Source organism: Hemitrygon akajei, chromosome 1 (assembly GCF_048418815.1).
Source record: "Hemitrygon akajei chromosome 1, sHemAka1.3, whole genome shotgun sequence".
NCBI classification, from domain to species: domain Eukaryota; kingdom Metazoa; phylum Chordata; class Chondrichthyes; order Myliobatiformes; family Dasyatidae; genus Hemitrygon; species Hemitrygon akajei.
In genome coordinates, this window is record NC_133124.1 from 119825033 (window position 1) to 119845047 (window position 20015).

Sequence of the window (20015 nt, forward strand, 5' to 3'; positions counted from 1 at the left end):
TGATCCAGCGACCTCCCATGGTGCCATTGCCATTCCCAATTTTTAACCTTCCACTCTTCCTACACAACTTATTAGAACCAATTTAAAGAAATATAATAAGTATTATTAGAAATATCTCCCCAACCAAGTACAATGTTGATTTCATTTTCAAACTGCAAAAGGTAATATTGTTTACAAGTGACCTGCTGCCCTAATGTTTGAGGATATTGCTAAATATTTTTTTTAAAGATATACATTCTTGCCCATAATCTCAGTGCTAAACAGCAACCTCATCAGGAAGAAACTAAAGTAGAATCAAACACTTATCCACAGGGAAAAGAAAATAACTTTTAAAAGAAAATTCTTGAACATTAAACCCTTTTCGAACCCTTGATGTTACAATGGTAGTTTACATCTGGGTTTATTTTTTTTCCAGCTTAAACAACAAACTGATTTACTGACAATGCTTCTGGATCTTTTCCCCTCATTATGTAATTTTAGGTTTTACATGACTGTCCGGGTCTTATATAGGCAAGTTAAAAGTTACTGAGCAACATCCTGTCAAAAGTTCTCATAGCAAAACTAATGAGAGAACTCTTAGTTTCTCGGTCTCATATGTACCAATTATTCTTGGTAGTTTGTGCTACAGGCCAGCACCTAAACTATACTTAAAGCTTGTTCCTCCCTTGACAGAGAGATACATTTTCACGAGTTTTAAATATTTTTTTAAATCTTTACATCTACAGAGAAAAGTATTCTCCTTGATTGGATCCACATTGCAATACAAAATTTGATGGGCTAAATGATGCCCAAGTGTAACAAATCTGTAATAATTCTATAAACAAAAAAAATTATTCCTATAAAACTATCAAAGTTTACATTTATATGCATTGTGCAAAGTAACAAAGTATGGTACGTATGCAACAACCTACATGCTGCAAGTTCATGGCCTTCTGCTGATATAGCCCATCAATTTAAAAATTTGACGTGTTTCTGCGGTCAGAGATGCTTGTCTGCAAACCACTGGTATAACGCGAGTTACTGTTGCCTTCCTGTCAGCTGGAACCAGTTTGGACAATATCCTCCGACCTCTCTCACTAACAAGGCATTTTGTCCACAGAATTACCACTCCCTGGATGTTTCTCCTGTTTTTGCACCATTCTGTGTAGACTCTAGAGCAGCGGTTCCCAGACACCTTGCTTAATGGCACTGGTCCATGGCACAAAAATGATTGGGAACCCCTGGTCCAGAGACTCATGAGTGGAAATCCCAAGAGGTTCATGGTTTCTGTAATACTCACACCACCTCGTCTGGTACCAACATCATTCCACGATCAAAGTCACTTAGATCACATTTCTTCCCATTTTGATGTTTGGCCTGAACAACAACTGAACCTCTTCACCTTGTCAGTATGCTCTTAAGCATAGAGTTGCTGCCACATGATTGTTTGATTAGATGTTTGCATTGATGAGCAGGTATATATGCATGTACCTACTAAATTGGCCACTGAGCATATTTTCTTTGCTTGGAGAGTGAAGAGTGAACAGCAGATGGACTAAACAGTGCTTACAAAAAAAATTAAAATATCAATTTTAGTGCTAAATGGACAAAGTGTTCATAGCATTGCTAAAAAGAATGATTAAGGTTTTGCATGTTGGTTCAAAAATTGAATGGTTGAAGGCATAGAGCTGTTCTTGAACCTGGTACTGTGGGATTTTCAGCTTCTGTGCTTCATGCATGATGGCGGCTGTGAGAAGATAGCACAATGATGAACATTGCCTTCACAAGGCAGTGGTTCCTGTACAAAAGGTTGGGAGGAATGTGTCGCTGATACATTAACGTAGAACGTAGAACAATACAGCACAGTACAGGCCCTTCAGCCCACAATGTTGTGCTGACCCTTAAACCCTGCCTCCCATATAACCCCCCACCTTAAATTCCTCCATATACCTGTCTAGTAGTCTCTTAAATTTCCGTCTGGACCAGATGCCTTTTATGAATTCACTCTTTTAAAGAATGCCTGGATATGAGCTTCAGAAAGTAAGATTACAGGACCATCCAGTGATGTGGAGGCTTGTATGGGTATATCACAGTTCTCCCTGTCAAAGTGTGCATAAAAGGCATGGAGCTCGTTCAGAAGTGATGGGTCATTGCCACTTTGTGAGCTGACCTTATAAGTAATAAGGTCAGTAATTTTGACCTTAAAATAAGTAATTTTGTGCAAGACAATGTTCAATGGGTGAGGGACACAAAAAGGAAGAAGGAGAGAGAGAACAAAAACTGCTACGTGGCCCTTTGAAACTAAACTTCTGAAAGAAGTGAAAGAACAATATCCCATTTTTCAAAGATGCAAAATTTGATGAATGTACCCATAGTGAAAAGCTGCAAATTAGAGATAGAATAATAAAAATACAAGAGTCTGTTAAAAAGTTAGCTTGTACTGCACTGAAACAGGCCACTGGGCCCAACAAGTTTCACAATTTGTTTGAACATTTTATAAGATACATATGGTTGGACAAATAAAATGTATATAATATATGAAAGAGTGCAAAACCAGTCACTTGGTGATATTTGTTCATAGATATTTGAAAGTGCCATATCAAGTTGACATACAATAATCAAGCACATTAAATTGCCGGTGACTTAGATACAAGAAGATACCTAAGCCAGGAAATTTAAAAACCTATTCTCAGTTTCATTTCCCTGTCCAATTCCTACAGCCCTTGACTCCTTAGTTAACCAAAAACCATCCATCATACCCTTGAATATATTCAATGACTCAAAGTTCAAAGTATACAACCTTGAGATTAGTCTCCTTATAGGCAGCTACAAACCCAATAGAACCCATTAAAAAAAAACAACAACCACCCACCCAATCTGCAGGGGAAAAAAAAAGAATTGTGCAAATAGTAAAAATAAGCAAATAACATTCAGAATTCAAGTTCATAAAAGTGATTCCCCAGCAATGAAGCCAGTCATTACTGCAGCCTACAGGATGCAGATACACTTGCACTTTTAGATCATTATCCCAGAGGAGGTATACTCCACAATACAGAACAATCAAGTCTATTTGAAAAGCAGCTTTGGAGCTTACAACTTTACACCCACGTAGAACACTGCTATTGCAATCTGCAGTACTGTAGCATGTCAACTTCAGCTAGGCACAGTCAGCTGTGTAATTTTATCAATATTTTTATGGATTCTAATGTCAATATTTCCACAAATTGGATTTGATTTAGTTTTTTGGCTTTGAAATATTTTAGCTTCTATCTTAATCATACTTATTTTTTCTGTTCAATGGTTCTGCACATTAAGCTAGTATTGAGTCTATAAAGCAAACTTTGATTTTTTTGGAAATCAAAAGCAAGCTTGCACTCTCATTAGGAAGCAACACAAGATCTTACATTTATTGCTCTTTGAAATATATAATTTAATTACGTAATAATTGCTTTATTTCTTTTTGGAACATTTAGAGAATTTGTCAATGGGACTGGCTGTTCCACCTATACGAAGTCATGACTGCTACTGCATGCCAACAGTTCCGTTGAATTGATTGTGCCTGATCACAATCTCAAAATCGGGAAAAAAAATTTTGCTACAGTGAACACAAGATTTTTGCAGGAAGCCAAAAATCCAGCAGTAACATCATTGCTTTGGTGCTAGGCACACATATAAGAAGCCCAAAAGCTTCTTATACAAATTTCACTAATTTAATGTCTATTCTCTGCAACAACATTACCAAGATTAGCATCTGCTTTGACTGGCCTCAACCAGATCTCCCAGAGTTATAGGAGTTATACCTCCTTTCAAACAGGTAACCATCTGAAGTACAAATCCCTCAGTTTCCAAATCACTGCCACACACCGACTAAATTTTGCTTTGTGCTTTTGATGACAAGGAACCTAGAATCCAATATAAACACTTGCAGTAATATAAGGACACCTTCATTAATTTACACTGAGACAAAGTTTGAATTCGCACCATTTATGTTGATATGCTTAACCCTTACTGATTTCTTGTGCAAACTGTTTCCAATATATTTCTCTCCCTGTCTATGTTAGCAATATTAATTCAAAGTGTTTTTTTAAAATAATTGTGGGGTTTTCTTTAAATTGATTTTCCTAGATCAGAGCATCACTGTTAAATGAAGACATTGCTTATTCCACTTGAATAGAAATGAATTACCAGGCCACTTCAGAGTCAACCAGATAGATGTGACATGTATATACACAGGTCCAACTGGCTAACGATGCTAAAGGACATTAATGAACCACATGTGATTTAGACAGTCCAATAGTTCTGTCATTGTGACTATGACTTTTATTGTAGGTATCATACACAATTCAAGCATTTCGTTATGACTGCTGCCAAATTCCACTGTTTTCACGTTTACATGCTCCATTTGTGACTTCACTCTTCCCTTTCTTCTCCAACTCCATTTCTATCTCAGGAACGAATATGCATCAGAAGCCCAAAAACTCCCACAGGTACCTTGACTCTACTTCCCCCCATCCAGCTTCAGTCCATTCTGTAAGGTTTTCCAGTTCTATTAAATAAGCATTTTTCACACCAATGCTTCTGAATTGTATTTTGATTTAAAGTTCAAGCCCAAGTTTAATTGTCATTTAACCACACACATGAATAGAGCCCAAACAAGTGTTCCTCACGGGGCCAAGGTGCAAAATGCAGAACCACCAGCACATGTATCACATATAATTATGGAAGCAGAAAGACAGTTATAAAAAAATAATAATAATATAGCCCAAAGTTTGAGCTTCAAGGCCTGTAGATTAATGGTGCATGTATATTGCCTTGGAGCCATGTTTCTGCAAGAACAGCCCATAGCAGTTCCTAATATCACACAGTACAGCTGCAGATGAACGCAACCCAGCTTATCTTTCATTGAACGAACACCGGTGGTAGCACTGATGGTAAGGGCCAGCCGCCAACCCAGCATGGAACTCAGCGGCACAGTCAACTCGTGTCTCCTTCCTCAGCAGCCGCAACAGGTGACCCTGAGGCACAAGGACCTGCTCCACAATACAACCAAAGCCGCCACTGGTGGCCCAATTGGTGAAGACTGTCGGTCTCACCAATTACACAGTGAATTGGACTCACAATGTTCTACATTGCTAATGTCCAACAGAGTCTTGCAATCACAATAAAAGCGTCTTGCACTGTCCGTTAGATTGCACACCGAGTTCCCGGTTGAAGCAGCTCCACTCCTATTCAGCAACTCACCAGTGGGCAAGACCTGCAGTACTTGGTGTTCCTAATAACCAACAGTGCCTTGCGATCGTGAAAATGATGCAAAGGACTAACAATTACACCTTTGGTTAGAGCCAGAGGCACCGCTACATTCAAGCGTGCTGCCATTTTTTTCTTTTATCTTTAACAATGGCCTCCTCTCCACTATGCACTTCTGTTCTCACCCCCTCTCCTCCCAGCAAGAATAGGGTTTGCACTTTCCACTGTCCATATGCAATGGATCATCCTCCATGATTTTTGCTGCCTTCAAAGTAAATTCTTCCAACATATGGTATATGGAGGAATTTAAGGTGGGGGGTTATATGGGAGGCAGGGTTTAAGAGTCGGCACAACATTGTGGGCCGAAGGGCCTGTACTGTGCTGTATTGTTCTATACACACCTTCTCCTTACCTGACCACAGCCACTCCAACTCCCTGGTCTTCTCACAGCACATTCCCATGCAACTCCTGCCCTTTTACCCCTTTCCCCACCACCACCCAGGAACTCATGAAGTTCTTCTTGGTGAAGTGACTATTAATATGGTGTTCTTCCAATTTAGCCTTTTGTACTCAACAAAGTAGTCTCCTCTAAAACAAAAAGCACAGAACAGTTCTATCTGTCCAGAAGAGTAATCCCAGCTTCCAATCACTTTAATTTTCCACCCCACTGCTCTCCATCTTGCACATTCTATGATGTTTCAATGAAACCCAATGAAAACTCAAAAAATAGCACTTCAGCTTGTTCAGCACACCATAGCAGTTGGGACTCAAAACTAAATTGAACAATTTCAGATAACCAGCTTTTTCTCCTTATGTCAACTGGTATGTTCTGAAACAAGATTGTTCATCTGTAACCATTAGATCAGCTTTTCCTCTCTTACCAATGTTAACTAATCTAATTAGTATCTTCAGCATTCTTGTATTTTTCATTTCCAACAACTGTCGAGTTCCAGCAAGATGTTTTCTCTCTCGCTCATCATTCATCTCCCTCAGCTATGATCAAGTGCAGTAACTCTCTCTCTCTCTCTCTCGTGCATTTTATCACAAAGGTAATATTAGTTTTGAAAGAATTTGATTTAGTACTCAATTTCAATGTGATAATAGCCTTGCACCAAATCTTCTAGTGCATTCATGACCTCAAGTAGGGAATGAAATGTCCATGATATGAAAATAGGTGGAAGGGCGTATTGTGATAATGTGAATCACATTATGATTCTGCAATGGGACATAGAAAGACAGTTTTAGAGCGAAAGACTGAGCAATAGGGAATAAAACCTGATAAACAGAGCTTCATGTGGAAAAGTCCAAAGTCATCCACTTCAGCAAAAGGAATCAAAATGTGGGTTATTCTCTGAACAGAGAGAGACTGCAAATGAGAAGTTGAGGAATTTAGGTGCCTGAGTGCATGAATCACAAAGTTATCAGGCAGTTCCTACTAGTAGTTAGTGTGTTGGCTTTTACCAAGAGATCGGAGTTTAAGAATAAATAGGTTCTGTTACAGTTGTACCAGGGTGTTGCTGAGGCCACTCTTGGGATATTATGCACAATTTTGAACCTTGCACCTAAAAAGCAATATATTAGCACTGGAAGCAGTCCAAAGTGTTCCGTGTTTAATATTTCAGTAATATTTGAGTACTATTGTAAATATTGATTAAGCATTGTTTACATAATTATGTATTATATGTAAAAGTATATGAATGGCACACATCATTATGCCTCACTAAAGTAAAGAATGAAGTAGACACGCATCTCCTGGTTCCACATGTTTTTCTTTCGATTACCGTAGATTCCGGACTACAGAGCGCACCTGATTAAAAGCCGCTGGCTCTAATTTTAGAAATAAAATCAATTTTTTACTTGTACAGGCCGCACCGGATTTTCGGCCGCAGGTGTCCCACGTTGTAATATGAGATATTTACACAGAAAGATATTACACGTGAGGATTTTTTAACTTTTAATTAAATCCATATGGTAACATAAACAAATACATATTGCAAATGCTTTTTTTCGAACCGTGCCTGTAACGCAGCTACTTTTAAATATACGTTGCGTATACTTCTTTACTGAACAACATTCCAATATCTCCTAACGACTGGTAAAAAATATATATACTGCAGCCTACCAGGAAAAGTTATTGATCGCCTTTAACTTAAAAGCAGCATTTTCGCTCCGCCGCTCGCCCCCCGCCGTCCCGTTTATCGCAAACGGCATTTTTCCCACAAGACGCGGCGAAACCGGGTGTGACGTCATAGCATCCCGCAATGTAGTACAGAAAACAAATATAGTTAAAACAGTTCTAACTTTAACTAACAAATGAATTACTAAGCAAAAATATTATAAACTAAATAACTGCCATAAAGGCAGCACAATGCTTTTCTTCGAGTGTTTTCCATGTTGATGAGGGTGAGTACAAATGACTGATTTACAATAATTTAACTGTGAAAGTGCGCTTGATTTATCGTACAATTTCATTGGACCTCTGTGAACTACTCATCAATTTTATTGGTCTACTGTTACGAGGCAAAATGTTTTTGGCGGCATGAAAAAAAAACATGTATTAGCTGCTCCGTATTAAAGGCCGCAGAGTTCAAAGCTGTTCAAAATGTGGGAAAAAAGTAGCGGCTTAAAATCCGGAATCTACGGTAGTTTTACAAAACATAACACAAAGGAGATGCAGAAGGCTAATTCCTGAGATGTGATGATTGCATTGAAAGTTCAACTAGACAGCTTTGGCCTGTATTCTTTTGAGTTTAGAAGAATGAAGAGCGACTTTAAGTAAGGGAGGGGGCTATAAAGGGTAGATGTTTTCGCTAGTGGTGAGCCACAAAGTGGCAAAGCTACAAAATATGAGACCAGACATTTAAAACTGAGGTTCACATAGAGGACTTCTCTCAAGGGTAATGAACATCCAGAATTCTCAGCAACCTTCTCATCACCCCCAACCAGGATGCTGGAGGCCAGATCATAGGAAATATTTAAGATAGATAAATAGTTAAAAACATTCAAGGAATGGAGGGAAGTACAGAAGAGCTATTATCATATTGAAATAGTGAGACAGTCTCAAGAGGCCAAGTGAAATATTCTGCTCCCATTTCTTGTGACTGAAGCCATAATCCATTGGAACCACCTCTGAAATGTACAGCCTGCTGAACCATCATATCTGAAACCCGAGGCTCAGTTATTATATAGGTAGGTGCTCAACAGCACTCAAAAGTTAGTGGAAACATCGTGGCAGATGTCATTCACCCATATTTGGAGGCTCCCAATCACAGGGTAGCCTATAGCATCTATAGGTTAAGACAACACTTGCTTATCAAAAGGTATAGAGAAATATCCTGTACTGCAGAACTCAGACAAGTTTGCCTGCAGCAATTTTCTATTATATGAAGTAATAATTACTTTCATTATTATTAGAAATTACATCATGGCCAATTCATCAAACATAATTCCAGAAATAAAATAAAGCACATTTATACATCCCACAGCAACAAATTAAAATTACATATTGGGCAAAATAGAACCGATATTAAAAATTAAATTTCTATCTATTCCTATAAAGTTTTAAACAGCTTCCCTTATAATGCCTGGATTTTGACAGTTCAGGTTAGAGGGAATTATGTTTAAACATCAACAGATTCTCTTATCAGCAGATAAGGTTCTTCTTATCACACTAAGTGAGTTTAATTAAGATGCCAATAATAACCAAGTTGGAGTAAATGGTACATGTAGCTGTAAAGAGACTGGAGACTGCTCTCTATAGAATTAGCCTATGTGAACCACAGATAAAACTACCACCAGCATTCTCCAGCCACAGAGTTAATTAAGTGTCAGGCTTAATTATCCTTGTCACTAATAGAATGTTAGATATGTAAATGAATGTTTTAGTTGTAGTTTACAGGCTTCTTTTGAATATTGGGAATAGAAAATGGATGTTGGAAATTACCAATAGCATGGACAGATTCTGAAATGCATTCAATCTATCCTATGACACCTTCCCTTTTAGCCTTTCCTCTTTCTAAATCTTCAAAATCTTCAAAATCTTCTAAATCCCCTCACCCCCCGTCATTTCATCAACATTAAATGTTACCTCTGATTCTCTCTTCGCAGGTTAACTGGTCTCTGTAGATGACCAAGTGTAAAGGTTGGTGGTACAAGCTGTGAGGAGCTGATGTGGATGCAGGGACAGTAGAAAATTATATGACTGCAGCTTCAGTGTTAAAAATGGCTGACACAAAAGAGCCAGATTTTGTACCAAACGACTAAATTTTTTGATTAATATATGCAATACTATCATCCAACTGCATACTACTAAACTCTTTTTTCCTAAGCAGTGTTTATTACGTTATGACAAGGAGGATCTCAAGCAAAGACCTTTTACTTTCATTTGAACAGGAGCCAATCCCTGCAGGTATAAACAACTTACAGTATTGCTATTAAGTTAGTGAACCGTGTCAATTTTTCTCTATATCTGCAAAAATATAACCAAAAATGTGATCAGATTTTCATGCAAGTCCTAAAAATAAACAAAGAGAACTCAATTAAACAAATAATACAAAACATTATACTTGTTCATTTATTTATTGAGAAAAATGATCCAATATTACATGTATTTGTTGGAAAAGGTATATGAACCTCTGGGATAATACCTTCTACAAAAGTTATTTAAAGTTGAGTGTTCCAATCAATGAGATGAGATTGGAGGCATGGGTTGTAGAGGTGCCTGCCCTATAAAAAAAAGACATACAAAGTCAGGTTACTGACACAGCCTGCTCTTTTCAAGAAAGATCTGTACGTGCACCATGTCTCAATCAAAATAACTTCATAGAACCTTATAAAAATAGTAGAGATGCATAAAGCTGGAAAAGACTACAAAAGCATTTCTAAAGACCCGAGTGTTCAGCAGTCCACGGTAAGAGACTTGGAGTGTGTGCCCTGCAAAGATCACTCCAAAAGCACAAGGTGCAATGCTGAAAGAGGTGAAAAAGTGCCTAAGGGTAACAGCAAAAGACCTGTAGAAATCTCAGAAACTTGCTAAAGTCTCTGTTCATGTGTCCACTATAAGAAAAATACTAAACAAGAACAGTGCTCATGGAAGGACACCACTGCTCTCCAAAACAAAAAACAAACAATTGCTGCACATCTCAAGTTTGCAAAAGACTATCTGGATGCTCTATAGCACTTCTGAGACAATGTTCTGTAGATAGATGAGAAAAAGTTGAACTTTTGGGAAGCAATGCACATTGTTATGTTTGCGGGAAAAAGTGCACTGCACATCAACACCAAAACCTCATCCTAACTATGAAGTGTGGTGAAAAGAGCATCGTGGTTTGGCACTACTTTGCTGCCTCAGGGCCTGGACAGCTTGCAATCATTGAGGGCATAATGAATACAAAATTGCATCAAGACATTTTACAAGAGTATGTCACGGAAGCAGTCCATCACCTGAAGCATAATAGAAGTTGGATAATGCAACAAGACAATGATCCGGAAGACAAGAGAATGATTTAAAAAGAAGAAAATTTGTGTTTTGGAATGGCCGAGTCAAAGTCCTGACTGTAATCCTATAGAAATGTTGTGAAAGGACCTGAAGCAAGTAGCTCATGCCAGGAAGCCCACCAACATCCCAGAGAATAAGTTTTGTAAGGAAAAAAATCACCTAAAATTCTTCCAAGCCAATGTGCAGGACTGATCAACAGTTGCCGAAAACATTTGATTGAAGTTACTGCTATACAAGTGGGTCACAGCAGTTACTGAAAGCAAAGGGTCACATACTTGTTCCAACAAATACATGTAATATTAGATCATTTTTCTCAATAAATAAATGAACCAATAAGTATAATGTTTTTGTGTTATTTATTTAATTGGATTCTCTTTATCTAGCTTTAGGACTTGCCTGAAGGTATGATCACATTTTGGTCATAATCATGCAGAAATAAAGAAAATTCTACAGGGTGTACTAACTTTCTAGCACCCCTGTATTTCTCTTTGCCCAAAATCTGCCTGCTTCCTACCTGCCAATTTTCAGATCTTAGTAGTACCTGTAAGTCATGAATCCTTAGAATTATATACATTTAAAAAAAGTGAAGTACTGCATGCTGCATGTGACAGTTTACAGTACAACTGGAACTCAGGAGGGCAGCAAAAAGGGTAGAAATGGCACTCAACGTCTAAGATATTGCATGGTAAAACACCATTAGTTGGGACTAACTGAAATATCTGCAAAGATATTTTTTAAATGGAAAAGCTATAAAAGTGAAAGCAGCAATTTACTTTGAAAGTTCTGTTCAGTTTAGTTTCTTCTCATTTCTCCTCTAAAGTTGTGAAAGAATGTGTCCCATGCTGCAAGGGCCAATACACAGAACTGCAAAATCATGAAGTACTAGCTGTATACCCGTACTTAGGTCAGTGATCTTTGTCATTTGAAGCACTGTGTTTAGTTTTAAATTAAAACCACTTCAGCTGTAAGTAGTACAGTACATCTTTTCTGAAAAATTACTCAAAATAATGTTAGCTATTTATTCATCTAAACTGATGAGTTTTCATTGCCAGTGTTCATATTTGCTGTACCGGTTTGAAGGTTATACAACATCTTACAATTTATTGTAATCACTATCAAACACTGACACCTACAGGACCAAAACCTCATTACCTCTTACTTTTAAAAAGCCATGATATCAGAGAAAAAAAACTAAATCATTGTAATTTATCAAATAGAGTAAAACATCTGTATTATATAACTACCCAGTTATATTTAAACTAGGCAAGACTAATGTATTTTACCTAATGTGGCACAGAACACAACAATTCCACATCTGAAAGGCAAAATCCATTAATAATTCTTCCTAAACTCCTACAAGTGAGAATATGCATTTGCTGTGCATTGTACCATGATTAAATCTTATGCTTTTAAATGGTATAGATAATACTGAGACTAACGGAATTATATTCTTTGCATTAATCATTCTACTTACATAAAATATCAGGATTGGATATCGCCTGAAAGCATAAACTATCAGACTCAAACACAGCTTCTGTTCCACTGTTATCAAGACTCTTGAATGGACCTCTCATACACTTAAGGAACTACTGAACTCCTACCTACTTCATTTTGACCTTTGTACTTTATCTATCTACCTGCACTGCATTTTTTCTCTAACTTCAACACTATATTCTGCATTGTTTTCTCTTTACTACCTCATGATCTGTCTGCATGCAGAACTGTATTTCAGTGCATGTTATAATAGCAATAATAATAAACTAATACTAACATCTTGGCTGAGTTGATCACAAAATATGTTCTGAATAACCAGCAGGTCTGGCAACTGTAAGAATCATGTAAAACCAGCCTAAGCACCAACACAGGATTAAAGGCTGAGCAGACTCCACCTTTGTAAATAGTCATGATCAAAAGCAAAGGCACAAACCTGCTTTCCTCACTAACTAAACATGAGCCTGCTTACACAGGATGGTTCACATACAGCCATGTGAATACTTCTTTGGAGCTACAATTGTAAAAGTTTAAAGTTTTCAAATATTAATTAGCTCTGCACAGCTAAAGTACCGTCACACTATTAGGAACTCTCATACTATGTTAATGTTAATTAAAAGACTTACTTGCTACTTATTCCCAGAAGTGAAAATAATTCAACCTTTTATTCTCAACATATTTATCAGTTTTGGCTGAGACTGCGTGAAGATAGCTATCTTTCTTAATATTCTCAATAAATTAAAGCCTTTAAATGCGCAAATCTTTATTAGATTGAAGTTGTACACTTACATGTTCAATATTCCCTGATAAAATGATAAGTATATACAAGGATATGATATGCTCACAATTATTCGATCTCTCCCATTTTATGTCAACATGTGCAAACACTCCTCCCTTACAATGAAAAGACACTGTACACCACACCAAAATAAACAGGCATTGAATAGAAGAAAAAATTAATTGGAAAAAGGCAAGCGTCAGAGTGAGACTATGAAAGAATCTTAGATAATTGCATGCTACATGCATGTATACATACCCAGAAAGAACTTCCTAGGAGTTTTGATTTCTTCATCTTTACAGTCTGATATGTTAGATCAATAGCCCAAAAGAAAAAAAGAACAAGAAGCAAGTTGATTTTGATTCAGCCCAGCATTTTACAGTGACCAGTGCTACTTTGTTGGCAAAGCAGAGAGATTAGTAAAGAATGTTTGCATGTTAATCTTATCAGCCCCTGCTTTCTCCATTACCCACGTCCCTCTTCAAGACTAGAAGTTATTATTTCCCCTCTTTAAATCTGTAATTGGCTTTAATAGTTGAGTTTTCATGATATGGCTCCTATAGTGTGTTATTCTACCAAAAACAGAGTAAGCAGCTAAGATGTTTAACATTGCAGCATGGTGGTTAGTGTATAGCTTTACAGTGCTAGCGATCAGGGTTCTATTCATGCTGCTGTCTGTAAGGAGTTTGTACACTCTCCTGTGACTACATGGGTTTCCACCAGGTGCTCCAGCTTCCTCCCAAATTCCAAAGTTGTATAGCTCAGTATGTTGTGGGCATGCTATGTTGCTGCTGTAAGCATGATGCCACTTGTAGGATGCTCCCAACACATATTAAGACTGTCATGGTCATTGGTGCAAACAGCACACTTCGTTGTATGCTGTTGTTTCAATGTACATGTGACAAATAAAGTGAATCTTTAAATAAAGCCAAATCTCAATCTTTAACAGAGTCAGGATAAAAATTAAAACTTTCTATTAAAACAATGCACTATTTCTTTAAAGAGATCTAAGGTACTTTCGCTAAAGTACAAAGCAGCACTGTATGAGACCATTAAGTTAAAAGTATGGATTTAAAATTTTAGCAACTTGAATAGAGCCACTTCCATCTTCCACAAATTCAGACGTATCTTTGTTTAATATTAACAGACATTATTTTCTTGAGTCATATAAAATACCCAAAGGGCATTTAACCAATTCAACAAATATAGGGCATCATCCGATCATTCACAGGCAATACCCATTTAGAAAATCAAACCTGTATTTTCCTTGCACTATAAGCATTAATATTGGGATTTCCCTTCCAATCAATGTTTCAGATACAATGCTCAGTTGTACAGGATAAGTTTGTTTGTCCAAAGCAAGTTAAACTGCAGAATGTCACAAAGGGCCTTAGACAGAATTTCTTCAGTAAGATTCAGAACAGACTGGATTATCATTCAACATCCCAAAAGCCCTTATGTTGATTAAGAACAAAGACAGGCAAAATTGTACTATTGCCCATTGGTAGATTAAAACATCTCCTAGGTACATAATGGGATGGAAGACATACAGAAACATTGTATACCACTGAGTCCCCAGAAGATAGAGCACCAGTGGAAAATATTAAATTATCTTAGATCATTTCATCCCATTCTCCTCTTCTTGGATTCTGCACATTAACATTCAAATTAGGATCAATCTCATTTGATACACAGACCATTCAGCATTCAACATTCAGCTGTACTTCCAAGTCCACCCTTTTAAAAATCTGTCTCATTACAAGTTGGAATATTGCCCAGATGTTATGACAAATAGAATTCAATCTGAGGAAGTTAATGCCATTAAACAGAATGCTGATAGTCTTATATTTCTTTTTAGAAAGTGTTGTACTAAACAATTTCGGTACAGTAGTGTAGTGGGGCAGCACAACATTTTACAGTACAGGTGATCTGGGTTCAATTCCTACTGCTGCTTGTAAGGAATTTGTACATTCTCCCCGTGACTGCATGGTTTCCTCTGGGTGCTCCGATTTCCTTCCACAGTCCAAATATGTACCAGTTGGTGCAAATCGATCACTGTAAATCATCCTGTGACGAGTCAGGGGTTGCTGGACAGCATGGCTCAAAGGGCCAGTTGCTCAATAAGGAATCTCAGTGATAAAAAAAATAATCTCCTGGGAAACAATTAGCAGTTAGGTGCAGTATTATAAAAACTGGTGCAAAGCATATATTTATCTGTATCCAGACTTACTTTAATAAGTCAATTTTATTTCCGCCCAACACTTAAAGCTGTATACGTCTGTAACAGCGACGCGCAAAGCATCAGGATAACTGATGATTTAGTGTAATTTCAATAGAATCAGGGACCTTATTCAACACAAGTAAAAAATTGTAGAATGTCTAATTTGCACAATTACTGTTGAGTGATGTTAAACAAAAAAACAACTCATTAACATTTAAAGCTTACCAGTTGATAGAACACCCTTTTGTTAAAACAACATATCTTTTGTTTAGCCTCAATCATCAGCAGCAACTTCCTCCTCCTTCCCCCAAATGACAACAAATTGGCTGCTTAGATTTAGAAGCTGAGAAGTTGGCAACAGTTACCTCATTAGCCATGTCAGGCTGAGTTTCCTCCTGTGACTTAGTTAAAACAGAATGCAGTGCATATGGTCAATGCTACAAATATTAGATACAGATATTAGATTAGATATAGAGGATAAGTTATAAAAGGAGAGAATGGCTTCATACAGTAAAGAGATGTGCTGGAGGGTAAAGTTAGTAATAAACAGAAACTACCAGAGGAACTCAGTAGGTCAGGCGACATCAGTGGAGGAGAATAAACAGTCAATGTTTCAGGCTGTGAACCTTCATCAGGACTGGAAAGGGTAGTATCCAGAATAAACAGATAGGCAGAGGGGGAGGAGAACAAGCTGACAAGTGAGATGGAACTTGGGTGGGTGAGGGATGGGGATGAAGTATGAAGCTGGAAGGTGATAGGTGGAGGTAGAAGAGGGCTGAAGAAAGAGCAAACTAATTGGAGACCTCAGTGGACCATGGAAGAAAGGAAAGGAGGAGGGGGCATCGGAGGGAGGTGATGGGCAAGTAAGGAGAAAAGAAGGGGGAGAGGGGAAATCAGAATGGGGAATGAAAAAAGAGGAGGGTGGGGAAGGGGGAAGAAATAACTAGAAATTAGAGAAATTGATGTTCATGCCATCAGGCTAACCAGATTGAATATGAAGTGTTGCTCCGCCTACTTGTTTGGCCTTATAATGCAGTAAAGACAGCCATGGAAAGACATGTCAAAATGGGAATGGGAAAAGGAATTGAAATGGATAGCCGCTGGGAATCTGCCTTTTTGCTGAGGATAGAGCAAAGGTGCTTGACGAAGAGGTTTCCCCCAATCAACATCTGGTCTCACCAATGTAGAGGAGAAGCACCTTGAATGGTGGTAAGGGAGGAGGTATCGGGGCAGGTGTAGCACTTGCCATGCTTGCAGGGATAAGTGCCAGAAGGGAGATCAGTGAGGAGCGATGAGTGGACAAGGCAGTCACATACAGTCACGTAGGCAGAGTAGGGAAAGGTGTGGTTAGTGGTAGGATCCCATTTGAGATGGCAGAAGTTACGGAGAATAATGTGCTGGATACACCTCCTTCTTCACCACCATTCAGGCCCTAAACAGTCACTACAGGAGAAGTGACAATTCACCAGCAAGTCTGTCAGGTCATCTGTTGCATTCAGTGTGGTCTCCTCTACGTTGGCAAGGCCTAATGCAGATTCGGGGACTGCTTAGTCAAGCACCTTCATTCACTCCACCGCAAGAGGCAGGGTACCCAGTGGCTACCCCATTTAATCCCAACTCCCATTCTGATATGTCTGTCCATGGCCTCATCTACTGCCATAATGCAGCCAAACTCAAACTGAAAGGGCAACACTTAATATTGTCTGGTGAGCCTCCAACCAGATGGTATGAACATCAATTTCTCTAAATTTCAGTAATTTCTCCCCCCCCCCCCCACCCCCACTTTTCCATTTCCATTCAGGTTACCTTTTCATCCCTCACCTGCCCATCACCTCCCCCTAGTTCCCCTCCTCCTTCCCCTTCTTCCATATTCCACTGTACTCTATTAGATTCTTCCTTCAGCCCTTTACCTCTTCCACCTATCCCCTCCTAGCTTTTCACTTCATTCCACCTTCCCACCTCCCTGTCACTTGGTCTCACATGTATCACCTGCCAGCTGTACTCCTTCCCTTCCCCCAGTCATCTTATTCTTGCTTCTGCACCTTTCACATTTCCAGTCCTGTTGAAGGGTGTCACCTCAAAACAGCAACTGGTTATTTTCCTCAACAGATACTGCCTGACTTGCTGAGTTACTCCTACATCTTGTGTGTGTTGCTCAAAATTTCCAACATCGGTAGAACCTCTTGTGTTTAAGTTAATAATAAAGCTTCATACTTTTCATGTCTTGACAGTTGATTTAAAATATTTGTCCAAATTACACATCCAATGACCTCACAGCAAGTGTGTTAATTTCAAATACACAGATGGGCTAGATAAGGCACCACTAGAGAAAGCATTTTATTCAAAATGAATTCCTCCCCACCCAATATGTGATTAAATCATTATGGAATCAGGAACTAAAGTTAAATATTGTTAAAACTTAATAGAAGTATAAGTTTTTGAAATTGCTGCTTTCATTTAAATTTTTGTTACATAAATAAAATATTTTTCATGATAAAACAACTACCAGATGCAGTAAGCACATACAACAGTTCATCTCTGTGCAATAGGAGAAACACACGTGGTACAATGGACTCTGTTTTATTATTTCCTACATTGGTAAATTGTGTATATTATTCTGTACTTTATTATTAGTTATATTTATTATTAATTATTATTGCTAAGTGTGCTTTTAATTTCCCACTTGGGATCAATAAAGTACTTATATTATTATTTTGACTACCACCATTTTATTACATTAACACTAACCTGAAAAGGCACGGCGTCGTGTCGTATGTTCATTGATCATTCGGACAGCTGTACATAGCTTCAACATCACTAACATGGTAATGATCATGGTAATACTTTGTAACAAGAGGGGTGACTCAAAGTACCTTCCAAACCTTAAGCAAAGAAAACATTAGATTCACACTTCGAACTGTACAAACTATTTTCATCTCAAAAAAGACCAGGTAAGTTGGGCCTCCATTCCCCTCTACCTCATGAACAAAGTCTTCCCTCAAATGCATTAATGTTGCCAACTTCAAACTATTATGCACCTTTCTATTTAACAGGATACAAATATCATCAACAAAGTCATAGTTATTGACCATCCCCAGTTGCCTGAAAGAAAGAGGTGATCTTGAGCTGCTGTGATCATTCTGGTAAAGATACTCCCAACAATGTTGTTAAGCAGGCAGTTGCAAGATTTAGAGTCAACCACGAAGAAATGGTAATACACTAAAGCCTCAACTCACACAGGGTTTGCAATTCAGAAATAGCCCAAAACTCAGTAACTAGGATTCCATTTTTAAGTACTATCTACAGAATGTTTTCTAAGCTATAATAAATAATTTAACATTAATAAGCTTAATATTCACCTATAATATAACCACTATGAGCACTATTTGTGCTAGTTTGTTACTTCAGCAGTGGATGGCCAGAAAGCTCTTTGCCCCATTTAAATATTATTTATTTAGTCTGGATAGTAATCAATCCCAATTACTCAAAGTACAGTAAACAGCATCTGTTGTTAATCTGCTCCTGAAATGTTGCTTTGTTATGTCTCTAGAAATACTTATATCAACAAAGGGGTTGTTTGCAAGTTTACAAAACCATACATATAAATATACGAATGTCACGGTTGTTCCTGGTCAGATTGGTATGGAACTTGGAGGCCAGCATCTAGCATTCCCATGAACCCGGTACACTTGACTTTTCAGGTGGCAGAGTCACTGGTTAGGTGTTATTGGAGTAGTCTAGGCAACTAACACAGGTAGATGGAAACACTGCAGCAATATGTGCTGGACGTGATGAAAATAAATATCCAAGGTGGTGGATAAATTTCCAATCAAACAAGTGACTTCGTCTGAGTGGTATCACACTGGTGTTGAAGTTGCACTCTTCCAGGTAACTGGTGAGCATTCCACCAGTTGTGGCTTGCTGATGGTGGAAAGGCTTCCGGGAGTCAGAAGAAGAGGCACTTGTTACAGGGCACACAGTCTTTGATCTGCACTTGCAGTTATAGTACTGCCACAACGCTTGATTTGGAATGAATCTTGACCTTCAAGAAGTTGATTGTGGTGGACTCAGTGTTGGCAGTATCACTGAATATCAGGAGGAAGTGGGTAGAAATAGTTTTGCTGGACCCAATCATTGCTTGGCGTCAATAGGACAAAAAAAGTTAACTGTTACTTATTCACACAGGTTTAATAGTGTCAATGTCTGCTCCGTGCTTTATTTTCTGTGTTGCTAATGAAATTGAACACTGACCAGTCATCAGATTATATCCACACCTATGACAGAAAACTACTGATGAAGCACAATGACTTATCACTCCAGAATTAAAGTTTCATGTATTGTGATGCACAAGATCTGACAAAGGGTCTTCAACCCAAGACACCAACTCTGTTCCTCTTTCTATAGTGCTGTATTCTCCAGCATTTTCTGTTTTCATTTAGTACTTCCATCAGAAACTGGGTCAAAGATTAGGTGCTGCTGCTGAAGCTTACAATGGGCCTGTAATAATAGTGACAGGTGTGGGGGGTGGGGGGGGGTTATTGGTGCTAGGGAGGAATTAGCTTGGAGGTAACAGAAGTTCCGATTTATCACTGTGTACACCGCACTTGAGTAATACTGGTGCTCCACAAAGCCACAATCCAATGATTTCTCCAATATAAAGACCACAGTATGAACACTGAATGCAGAACATCAGAACAAGTGATTTCTGCTTCACCTAGAAGGACTTTTTGGGATCCCTGGAAGGCAGGAAGTGAAAAGGTGAAAGGAGGTGTGTTGCATCTCTTACAGATGCATAGGAAAGT

General features: G+C 38.2%; 1 protein-coding gene across 3 annotated transcripts in view; it reads right to left on the reverse strand.

The window, feature by feature from the left end:
* Nucleotides 1–20015, reverse strand: part of slc66a2 (solute carrier family 66 member 2) — a 47473-nt gene that overhangs the window by 13994 nt on the left and 13464 nt on the right. For 2 of the 3 annotated variants that reach the window (XM_073050766.1, XM_073050776.1), the window contains exons 3-4: nucleotides 17962–18095; nucleotides 13251–13295 (exon numbers count right to left, since the gene is read on the reverse strand). In XM_073050766.1, coding sequence (XP_072906867.1) covers nucleotides 13251–13295; nucleotides 17962–18095 — 179 coding nt within the window. The remainder of the gene's footprint in view (nucleotides 1–13250; nucleotides 13296–17961; nucleotides 18096–20015) is intronic. The other variant, XM_073050787.1, reaches the window with a different exon arrangement.